The 12,648-nt window shown below is 30.9% G+C and overlaps 1 protein-coding gene across 5 annotated transcripts; it reads left to right on the top strand.

Moving 5' to 3' along the window:
- The first annotated feature begins 171 nt into the window (after positions 1-171).
- LOC108806047 (pentatricopeptide repeat-containing protein At3g16610) lies at positions 172-3,699 on the top strand. Of its 5 annotated transcripts, none has more exons than XM_018578067.2 (3): positions 172-2,353; positions 2,608-2,770; positions 2,975-3,699. In XM_018578067.2, the coding sequence occupies exon 1, from the start codon at positions 268-270 to the stop codon at positions 2,233-2,235; it is 1,968 nt and encodes a 655-aa protein (XP_018433569.1). In that variant the 5' UTR covers positions 172-267; the 3' UTR covers positions 2,236-2,353; positions 2,608-2,770; positions 2,975-3,699. The 5 variants fall into 5 exon arrangements, with proteins under 5 accessions (XP_018433569.1, XP_018433568.1, XP_056843538.1 ...); XM_018578066.2 differs by having other exon boundaries at positions 2,608-3,298; positions 3,376-3,699; XM_056987558.1 differs by having other exon boundaries at positions 172-2,307; positions 2,608-3,699.
- Positions 3,700-12,648: the final 8,949 nt, after the last annotated feature.

Raw genomic sequence — 12,648 nt, 5'->3', positions numbered from 1 at the left:
GAAAAATGGGTCTAACAATAGTATTGTTTTTCTATTATAAATCAGTTATGTAAAAATATAAAATATTAATTAATTTAGATTTTTGGGACGAAATTAAATATTAGCGGCTGGCAGATACGTTAAGTCCAAATATAAACCCAAAAGTAGTGAAATGTGATTGAACTATAACCGAATATAACCGGAGAAAACCAAGAAATTGGTTGAAGTAGTTGATTTTGCAACGGGAAAGTGATCGATGCACCTGAAACTTCAAAATACATTCCTCCGATGTATCTAAGCCTTCTCGACTCATGTATTCGATCACAGAATCTAATCCTAGGCCAAATCATTCACCAGCACCTTCTCAAACGCTCCCTCACGCTCACTTCCCCTACTGTGCTCGTCAAACTAACGCGCCTCTACGCCTCATGCAACGAAGTGAAACTCGCACGCCACGCGTTCGACGAAATTCCTCACCCAAGAACCAACCCTATCCCGTGGGACGTGATGATCAGATCCTACGCGTCGAACGATCACCCGGAAAAGGCGTTGGATTTGTTTTACGAGATGCTGAGTTACGGCGTTAGAGCCACCAAGTATACGTACCCTTTTGCCCTGAAGGCGTGTGCTGGTCTGCGAGCGGTTGAAGATGGTAAGATGATACATACCCATGCGAAAGGTAGTGGCTTTAGTGCTGATTTGTATGTGTGTACTGCGCTGGTTGATTTCTATGCTAAATGTGGGGAACTCGATATGGCATTCCAGGTGTTCGACGAAATGCGGGAGAGAGATGTTGTTGCTTGGAACGCTATGGTTTCTGGGTTTTCATTACATTGCGGGTTAGCTGATGTCGTTTCATTGTTTAAGGATATGCGTAGGAGAGATGGGCTGAGGCCTAATCTATCCACCATCGTTGGGATGTTTCCTGCGTTAGGAAGGTCTGGTGGTGCTTTGAGGGAAGGGAAGTCAGTTCATGCGTACTGTGTACGAATGGGTTTTAGTGATGATGTTGTTTTCAAGACGGGGATCTTGGATGTATATTCGAAAAGCAAGTGCTTTGTCTATGCGAGGAGAGTTTTTGATTCAGGATGTTTGAAGAATGAGGTAACATGGAGTGCTATGATTGGAGGCTACATAGAAAATGAGATGATGATGGAAGCTGGAGGATTGTTTCTGCAGATGTTGGATGATAGAGATGTGGGACTTGTGACGCCGGTGGCCATTGGGCTTATTCTGATGGGTTGTGCGAGGTTTGGAGATGTGAATGGAGGGAGATGCGTGCATTGTTACGCGGTTAAAGCAGGGTTCATCTCGGACCTGACCGTTGTTAACACTGTGATTTCGTTTTACGCCAGGTATGGAAGCTTATGTGATGCGTTTAGGCAGTTTAGTGAGATTGGCTTGAAAGATGTTGTTTCATATAATTCTCTAATCTCTGGCTGTGTGGAGAACTGTTGCGCAGAAGAGAGTTTGAGTCTGTTTCATGATATGAAATGTTCTGGAGTTCGTCCAGATATAACAACGTTGCTTGCTGTTTTGAGCGCTTGCTCGCACTTGGCTGCTTTGAGACACGGTTTCAGCTGTCACGGGTATTGCGTTGTTCATGGCTATGCTGTTAATACAACCATTTGTAACGCATTGATGGATATGTACACAAAGTGCGGGAAACTTGATGTCGCCAAGAGAGTTTTCGACACGATGCATAAGCGGGATACAGTTTCGTGGAACACAATGATGTTTGGATTTGGAAATCATGGCCTTGGCAAAGAAGCTCTTTCTCTGTTCGATAGTATGCAGGACACATGTGTGAACCCAGACGATGTGACTTTTCTTGCTCTTTTGTCTGCTTGTAGCCATTCAGGACTTGTGGATGAAGGGAGACAAGTGTTCAACTCTCTGACTTGCGGAGGTTTTAACGTCACCCCAAGGATAGACCACTATAATTGCATGGCTGATCTCCTAGCTCGTGGCGGATACTTGGATGAAGCTTATGATCTTGTCAACAAGATGCCGTTTGAGCCAGACATTAATGTGTTGGGTACACTTCTCTCTTCTTGTTTGACGTACAAGAATGTGGAGCTGGGGGATAAAGTGTCGACAAAGATGCACAGTCTTGGAGGAACGACAGGAAGCTTTACTCTTCTATCCAACACCTATTCAGCTGTTGAGAGATGGGAAGATGCAGAGGATATAAGAAAGAAACAAAAGAAAACAGGGCTTCACAAGGTCCCGGGCTATAGCTGGGTTGATGTTTGACTGATAGATTGGTTTGAGTATTAGTGGAAGTCAGGCACTGTCGCTGTTCAGCTGAAGGAGACATTCTTTCAGGTGACATTAATAAAGAGAAGCTCGACAAGATGAAGTCATAGAGCAGGTATCGGATTTGCATGTGTTTTTAGTTAACTGTAATCATCTCTTGCCATGGTTCGGAGATGATAGTAGACAGAATCATACTACTAAGGAGAGGTATAAAACTATTTATAATGAACTCATATTGTTTAAATACAGAAGATTAGATGGTTAGTAACAAGAGACAGAGCTGTAAAAGAATTCAACAATGAGCCAGACATAAGTGGTGAGTTCCTCTCTAAGCGAACTAACTAATGCAAGGTTCTTATATCGTAACAGGTGCAGCTGATGCTGATATCACTTAAAGATGGAAACCTCGGATTGTATATGGTAGCTGCATGTCATGTGATTCTAATGGTTTTTTGGTGGGATCCAACAACCGAAGATCAAGTTATTGATTGAGCTCATTGTATTGGACAAACACCGACAGTTACTGTAACTCGTATTGCTTCTCCTCCATCCATTCATCTTCTTTCAGTCTCTCTAACTCATTTTTATTCGCTTCATTCGTCTTCTCCGGTTTGTTCCTTTCCAAATTCACTAAATGAAGCAAAGCCTTACGGTGACATATCAAGATAATGGCAAGAAATGTGGATTGTTGTCAAAAATTTGTATAATAGACTCTTCTTCGTCTGATTTGTTTTAGATTGCTTAAGGATGGTTGAGCAAGGAGTGTAAGAAAAACCGGATTTAGTATCCGTGGGATCTTGTGTTCTGGTCACTCTCCTTGCGAGAAGGATCTTTACATCATGAATCTAGGTGAAGCAGAGCTGTGCTAGCGACCTACAACGGTACTAGGAAGCTGCAAGCGGTTCAGGTCACAGAGGATCACACTGTCGATAACGAAATCGAAGTAGCTAGGCTCTTGAGTGAACATTTTGATGATCCCAAGATCGTTATTGTTGGAAAAATCAAAGTAAAGCTTAAGTTACTCGTGCTCTAGGAGTTGGTTAATTACTTGAAGAAGAAGGTAGTGTTATCATGGTGATTTGATAGTATCATCATAGCTTTTGTCTCACAGTTACTTTGTTTAATGGGAGTGCTCAGGGTTCGTAACCATTTGAGCCCACCTTACGTTTCAGTGGAACCATCAGTGAGTGTTCACACAAGATAACGAAGTCAGATCGATTTGTTATAGTTGCAAGCGATGGTTAGTTCGATTTCTGCAGCAACAAGGAAGCGATCAAGCTCGGGGATGGCTTCATTTCTTCTATCTACAATTTTAGATACCCTTGCATGGTTTTGTTCGATAACGCTGCTGCTTTTTAGTTTGTCTAAGCCCCTGATTGTATTTTTTTGGCCTTGGCTTATTACCTGGTTTGAAATAGACATAACTGGTTCTGTTAATTGATTAAGTACTGCTGGGCTTAACTTGTAGCGTGTTTGTTTCAAATTTCCATATTACATAATATAAGGCGGGAGTATTTTTAACTTCAAAAATGTAAGAATTTTTTTTTCTATAGAAATAAACAGCGTAAAAGTATCACTAATGGATCAGAGTATGATAAATTGAAATGTTTTTTTCTTCTTAGGTTTTACCAGTTTGTTATGAAGATCTTGAGCTACATGTCAGAGATAAGATATCAGTAAAGGTTTTAATACAAAGACCAAGAGGAATCAAATTCTCTCGTGATCCACATGGACAACAACTATTCTCTTTATGACCCCATGTTTATTTTATTTTATTTTTTATTTAAATCTAATTCAAAAATAGATAAAATAACTAAATAACCTAAAGATTTCAAGATATTTACGCATGCATGCCATTCCTATCCTACCCAGAATCCGACCCATAGTTTGACCCATAACCCGACCCGATATTTAACCCTAATTCTTCTTCTTCCTTTTCCCCTTTCTTTTCTTTCACTTCTTTACTTTGAAATAAAATCAAAAAAATTCTTAATAATTTACTGATTTTCTCTTTTCTATCTCAAATCAATCAACCCATAATCATATTTAATCAATTTTATCTTATTCAAGATCAAATTTCATCTTTTATGTATGAAGTCATGATAAAGAAGAACGCAGAGTAATACTAGTACCACTAGTACAACTCTAACTAGTGCAACTAGTACAACTATAACTAGTACAACTAGTAAAACTCAAACTAATACAACTAGATCAACTACAACTGGTATAACTGGTACAACTAAAACTAGTATGACTGGAACAACTAGAACACATAAAAGATATTAATATGAATAGTTTGATTTTTGTTTTCAGCATATGAATGATGCTATCAATAGAATGATGTAGAACCAATGAGATATGTTGGTCTAATCTTTCCTCACTTGCATTTGTCAAATTACATAAATAGTTTTTTCAAAAATATTTGATTTGGATAATGATTTATTTACAAGTTGTATTAGTTATACAAGTTGTAACATTTCCGAAAAAATGCATCTTCATCTTTTTGCTCCTAAAATCCAAAAAGTTGATGCGGAGCCGGAAAAGTTGCAGGAAAAGAACATTAAAAAAGAGTATACTGCAAAAATGATGTAAAATCATTATAAATTTGAAAAAGATGCATAAGCATTCATGTTTGGTGACTGCACTACGACAATAATAATCCAAGTGGTACAACTAGTTTAGATACGAAAATAGTATTATTAGTTTAATTGTGTTAGCACTTGAGTTGTGTTGTTTTAACATTGAGTGTTAATTTTCTCTTCTCAATATTAATTTTCTTATATAGATATGAAATAAGATAAAAGATAGACCAATTATCCCTTCTACATTATTTGTGAAGTGATTTTAACAAATGTCAATCCTACAATCAGTTTCACAAATTTAATATGACATGATATATTAGAAATGATGATGTGCCATATGACTAAATGTGACATGTAAATTACATTTAATGATTATTAATATTTTTGGTAACCTTTTAGAATATGTTAATAGATTATACATCATCATTAATGTAAATATATTCAAATATAATATTAAATAATATAATAATAAAAATAAATTAATATTTTATAAATTTCGAAATATTTTATTTCTATTTTAGTAATTATTTAATTTTATTACTAAAAATAATTTTAATTTTTCAAAAAATATAATTATTTAATCGTAATATTATTAGTTTCTTTTATAATATACAAATTTTAGAAATATTGTTTAGTTGTATTTTTGATAATTGAACAACTTGTATTTCAATTTTATTTATTAATTTTATACAAGTTGATTTAATATATTTTATCCAAAATAAAAAGATAACAAATCTATCTAAATTATAATTTTAAATATCTATATATATATTCTTAAATATCTATATATATATTCTTAAATTTTATTTATTAATTTTATACAAGTTGATTTAATATATTTTACACCATTTTAATACAAGTTTTACTAGTAATATAATTTTGAATAAAATGGTAAAACTTCAATAGTTAGGATGTACCATTCTAAGGATCTTCCAACTTGTCTAGTCCGTGGTTAAATATAATTTTAAATTTTTTTAATTGAAGAAGTTATATCAACTAAAACATAACAAACCTAAAAAAACATAACAAATTTATTAACAAGTAGTTGTACCAGTATTTTAGTTGTACAATATAATACATAGTTGTACAAAAATTTGAGTTATACAAGTTTATTCATAGTTGTATTTTTGTAGAGAATTTGAATTGTGTAGTTGTACCACATTAAAAATATATATATCTCAGTTGTACAGCCTTTGAATTCTTAAATGCATAGAACCACATACAAAGGAATCATTAGTTTTGCTAAAATATATTATGTGTAAGTTTTCCAAAAATATAGTGAACAAACTAGTCAACAAACCTTTAAAGTATAAAGTAGATTAAGGAAACTTATGTGACTGTCTAATAATTGCAAAAAAAAGGTAAAACTTCAAATAATTAGGATGAACCATTCTAAGGACATTCCAACTTGTATATTCTGTTGTTATTTAATTATAGAAAGCCAAATGAAATTTTAAAATGTTATATTTGAAGAAATTTTACCAGTTGTACCAGTATTTCATTCCTCGTGTATATAATGTAGTTGTACTAGTTGCCCTAGTATTACATCATATAGTTATAATAGTTGTACTAATATTTTAGTTGTACAATCTAATACATAGTTGTACTAGAATTTGAATTGTACAAATTTGTTCATAGTTGTATTTTGGTAGATAATTTGAATTATATAGTTGTACAACATTAAAAATATATATACCTCAGTTGTACAATCTTTCAATTCTTAAATGCATATAATTACATACAAAGGAATCATTAGTTTTGCTAAAATATATTATGTGTAAGTTTTCGAAAAATATAGTGAACAAACTAGCAAACAAACTTTTAAAGTATAAGGTAGATCAAAGAAACTTATGTGATTGTCTAATAATTGCAAAAAAAATTGGTAAAACTTCACATACTATGAAATCATTAATTTTGTTAAAATATATTTGGTGTATGTTCTCCAAAAATTTAGTGAACAAACAAATAAACAAACATTTAAAGTATAAGGTAGATCATGGAAACTTATGTGATTGTGTAATAACTATGGAAATTTTGGTTAAACTTCAAATAATTAGCATGGACCATTCTAAGGACATTTTAACTTGTCTATTCTGCAGTTGTTTTCATGTGGAAAGCCAAATGAAATTAAAAGAAAAAATTGACGAAGTTGTATCAGTATTTTATATCTGGTATATATAAAAGAGTTGTACTAGTATTACAATATCATAACTAAATTGAAAAATTTAGTTGCACCACATAAGAAGTAAATATATCTCAATTGTACTAGTTATATATGTTAACATAATTGCTATCACATATTATTAAATCATTATATTTTTTTTAAATACATTTGGTGTATGTTTTCCAAAAATATGGTGAACAAACAAATAAACAAATTGTTAAAGTGTAATATATATGATATTTAGTGTTTAATGGTTTTTAATATATTTTTCTTAATCATATTAGTGTTTTGAGTTGCATTTAGGTGTTTAAATTACTATATATATATATATATTTGTGTGCATTAGGGGCTGGATTGCACTATTAAGAAGTTTGGGGCGAAAATCAAAGGTTAAATTCACATTATTGAAGTCTGGGGTCAAAAACAATGGTAACGAAAGACAAGGGACCACTCTGCAATTAATAGTAGGAGGTCTTGAATATGAGATTGAAAGATCTGGAGCTGATTTAATGGACTTTTCTGCATTTTCGAAAGGTTTGAGGTCAAAACGTAATTAACTGAAATGTGAAGGATCAGATGTGCAAATACTCCAAAACCCACCATTGCTGCTTGTGGTTGAGCTCTCACTGCAATGACGAGATCTGATGGTTACGACAGCGAAGTGTTGACGACGAATTGAGCTTGGTTTTGGTTCGGTGGTTCCGGTTCAGAGGAGGCGTAGATGATTGGCACCGTTAGAGGAAGGCAGAGACGATGAAGCAAGGCGATGCTATGAAGGTTAAACGTGGCGGAGCTGAGCATTACAGATGTAGAAAGACGTTGATTCATGGTTAGGATACATTGTGGTGGGTAGACACATAACATAGATGACCGCCATAGATTTGATTGAGGTGAGGCGTGATGATGCCGACGACTAAAGCAGTTTTTTAAAAAATATTTTGTTTGTAATTTTTTGTTTTGATTTGTTTTAATTTTATTTTTTATTTATTTCTTTAAGGTTATAAATGTAAATTATATGTTATGGGGTCACACATAATTATTTAGGTTGTAAGAGAATAAAGATTATGGGTTATGTGTCATATGAGAATAATGTCCGACCAAGAGACCCACACTAAAAAAATTCCATATGCTAGTTACATAATCATATGCATCAAGAAATAATTTCAATAAGTTTACTATTTACCTTATATCATTTTTATTGGTTAAAAAGAAAAAAACTCATAGAATTTTAATTAAAGAGCATTTCTTCAAATATATTTGAGACCTTAAAGTATATATGATCAATAATTTGAATGATCAAATTAAAACACTAGTATAAAATAATATAAATGAAAAATGTCAAAAAAATATAATATAAATGGAAAATCTAACAATGTAATATAAAACATTATCATCAAACCTTCAAATCATCCTACTATAACCTAACCATGATCAAACGAAATATTAGATCCTAAAAATCATGACTTGTAAAGAAATAGCATAAATATATAAAATAGTACATTAATAAAAAAAGTTTAAAAAAATCATGATGATTCAGTCTCTAGAATAGCATAAGAAGATTAAGAGTTTTTAATAATGAAACTTCTCACTTAAATATGAATCATAAAACAGTCTCTCTATTGAAAATTGGATGAAAAATCTTTAATTTTAACTTCGTTAAGATTTATCATTTTTCATCTAAAATATTGTTGCAGAGGGTAATATACGTTAACGGTTTGTAATTTGATGATTTATATTGTCGAAAACTTAGTTGATGAGTTTTCTTCCAATTCAAAAATAGTTAAGGGGGTTTATCACTAAAAATCATTAAATGTTTTAAAATTTTATTTACACTATTATAATCAATTTAAAACTCTTAGAACTTAAAAGACAAAAATTGAACATACATAATATGATTCCCTTACTTCCATAAAGAAAAAACAAAGACATATTTAAATACAAGACTAGAGTTAAGAAAATTGTACATATATGCTAATTAGCTATAGTAGAGATTGATAGAGCGAGAATTCTTAGAAGATATGTCTTCATCCTCCTCTTCTCCTGACATGTCAACACTGTTAAAGGGTGGTAGGAAATGATCTCCAAGCTTTGCAGCATGTAATATGTAAGAACAACAGAGGAAATAGAAGAACTTTGTGTCTATTTTTATGAAAAGTTGTTTGAATTGGTGATGATGATCTTCTCTACCACTAGAAAGAATAATTTATATCAACTTTGGTAGTATTTGGAAAATAGAATGCAATTGTTCTGGTATGTATCTTGCTATATTTTAGATACATTAGACATTATATGCAACTTCGAGAACAAACACAAAAATGAGTCTTGATATTCGCATTACTATGTTTATATATATTTATATTGAAATAAAGAGAGATAAATATTTGTTTAATGCTTTCGTTACTTAAATAAAGGTTATAATATTCACGTTAGTAGAAACCTTGTCATTAGCATTAAATTCTAGTACAACTGTGTGAGTGCCACTGAGCTATTAGCGATAGTTGTAGATGCAGAAAATATTATTGTGCACAGCGGAAGCAATGTAATCATGCAATGCAAAGTGGTTGGTGTGATATTACATAGTGTTCATATTCAAAATTGTAGAGTTCATATTGGATAAGTTATAACTGAATATCTTGTATATATGTTTTGTGTTTACGGTTTACTTTACTATTTTATTTCTCTTGACTTTAATTTATTGTCTTTACAATGCAGTTTGGTGAATCCAACCTTTGTGGTCATACATTTTATGTCATCTAGCGTTGAAGAGAGTGATCAACACTCTGGATTTGGTTGGTTGGAATTAACATGTCGGTACATGGTTGAATGTAGTGTTAGTCATTGAAGAATCTTTTTTGAGAGAATCAAGTTGTTGTCTGGGGTCAATAATAGTATGAAAACTTCTCACATACTTCTTGCAATAGACAACATTCTAATAGGAAATGACGAGACATGTACTGAAAATCTTGTTTAATTAATCTCTTATATGTAAACTTGTAAAACCAGACTTTTTATGCAATTCTTTTATGTGATGAAAAACGGTTTGATTTCAGATACTTAGTTTCTATGAGAAACTCTCTTAATTACACCCTTTAATTAATTGTTCACAGTCATATCATTTTTATTGATTAAAAGGGAAAAACTATAAAAAAATAATTCAAGATAATTTTCTCAAACACAATTGAGACCTTAAAGTTCATATGATCTAGAATTTGAATGGTCAAATTAAAAACTAGCATAAAATACTGTAAGTGAAAGATCTAACAAAATGTAACATAATCATTATCATCAAGTATTCAAATCATCCTACTATAACTTGACTATGACCAAACTAAATATTAGGACTAAAACATCATTAAATATAGAAATAGGCATTAACATAATAAAATAGATAATAACATAAAAAAAGAGAGATGATGAAGAAACAATCACTATAGTAGCATACGAGGATTAAAATGAATCCAAACACATCAAAATAATAGATTAGATCTTAAAAAACATAAATTGGGCAAAAATAATATGTTTCCACTACTTCGAGAAGAAAATATGAAGTAACATTTATCCATGTGGTGAGACACAATTCATCTATCAAGCACAAGGCTAGAGTTAAGAAGACTGTCTAAGAACATGATTTGGCTATATTAGATGTTTATAGCAATGCATTCTTCAAATATATGTCTCCACTATATTTTGTAAACATTCCACTCTATGAAGAAACCTATGACAATCATGACATCAATCAAGATTTCATACGCTTGGAATATTTGCTGGTAACTATCCTAACCAAACCATTTAGTTCCTTGAAAAACTATATTCTTGGAACATATGCATAAGATAAGTGTTTTGAAATTGAAAAGTCTTTATCATCTCATTGAGCTCATAAAGAGATGTTGTATTTAATATTTTGATGCTAGATATACAATATGGGAGAAGTTGCAGTCATTCACTTTAAATCCACCAAAAAACAATGGTTGAATATTGGAATGTTATAATAATTTATTCTCCAAATATAAAAATCTCATAATTGGAGTAACTAGTTTGGTTTCTATTCTAAATTTGTAAGTTGTTATAGTTACAAGCATAACATTTAAAAGGTTTTTAATAATAAAACCCTTCATCTAAAGGGTTTCCTTGATGTTTTGGAGTCTACATGTCACAAAAGTGTATGCAACATCATAGTCATAATCATCATGGATCCAACATCATACTTAGAATTTGACAGCAATACTTTCAGTTTTGTCATGTATGTGTATAAGTAGTTATCGAAAAGATTGATAGTAAAATATACTCACTAAAATTTTACCAAGTATGTAATTTATTTACCCAAAAAAATTCTTTAGTGTATTTTATGATGTTTTTTACATCTTGTCTTGCAAATTTATATATATGTGTATTTTCAAAACGTAAAAACCCAACAAAAATGGTAGAATATATATGTGAACATGATGTAGTGTCTACCTAACAACCACTTACTTTAGGATCTTATATCAATTTAAACGTTCAGTTATTTATTTTAAAGTTGGTGTTTGTCTTCAAGTTTTTAACCTTGAATGATTATGAAAAAATAATTCGAATAGATGTCTCAGTTTAGTCCTTCTCAATCCATTAACTGGTAATATGATGTCTTTGTGTGAAAATATCATTAGTTTACCACACAAAATAAATATCATTATATTACCACAGTTAATGATGTTTTCACCATATTTTAGTTAATAATAGTATTAAAAATGACAACAAATTCAAAACTGATCTTCATAGATGAATAATTCACAGTTAATGGAAGATTTTCGCTGAGATATATAGATCGAAACATATAATAAGAGGAAAAAATCCAATTAGCAAACCGATAAATGCATGATCGATGGTTGCAAAGAAAGAGTCTCAGATTAATAAATAAATTATAATTTAATATAGCTAAATTTGTCCTTAAGTATGGAAGTACAAACTGTTTATCATTGTTGTCGATTGGAATTGGATAAAACGCAAACTGATAACCTTTAAGATATTATCTACGAAAAATAGGTATTGTGACGGTCATAAACTTTACCAACAGTACCATAGATTCTTCATCCCATTTTTATCATTTTCTTTTGTCACCCAAACCATGATTTCGTTATCTATTTATACTATTATATGCGAAATAATTTTTCGCATTTGATCTCTCACGCTAAAAGTTAGAGCAATTAAAGTCATTGATACCTATAGTAGATTTGTATATAAAATTTATCATATAACTAAAAACGAGTTTTATATTATTATTATTAGATTTATAAGTTATGTCAACAATTGACTGTATCTAATATAATACAACTTTCAAAAAGGAAAACATACTTAAAAAAATAAGATAATTATTATATATATATATATATATATATTATGTTGTTATCTGAAAATAATATTTTCTATTATAAACTTAAAAATTGAAGATATAAAAATTACATTTAAATAATAATGAAGCAAAAACATGTGTATATATATATTTTCTAAAAAATTATAATATGTGAATGTTCTAAATTTTTCAGCACAATAATAAGCATATATATTTTTATTAAAATGTTTATCATATATAAATAATTTAATGTTTATTAAATATTTTGAGAATATAAACTAATAACTTATTAAGTTGTGATTTGATCTAATAAGCTATACATAAATATTCTTATATTA

The sequence above is a fragment of the Raphanus sativus genome, chromosome 6 (assembly GCF_000801105.2).
Source record: "Raphanus sativus cultivar WK10039 chromosome 6, ASM80110v3, whole genome shotgun sequence".
Lineage (NCBI taxonomy): Eukaryota > Viridiplantae > Streptophyta > Magnoliopsida > Brassicales > Brassicaceae > Raphanus > Raphanus sativus.
The sequence above is the reverse complement of the archived record's forward strand: the minus strand, read 5'-3'. Positions and strand labels throughout refer to the sequence as shown.

Coding starts and splice junctions, on each gene's coding strand:
- LOC108806047 (XM_056987558.1), top strand. CDS start 268: ATGTATCTAAGCCTTCTCGACTCATGTATTCGATCACAGAATCTAATC.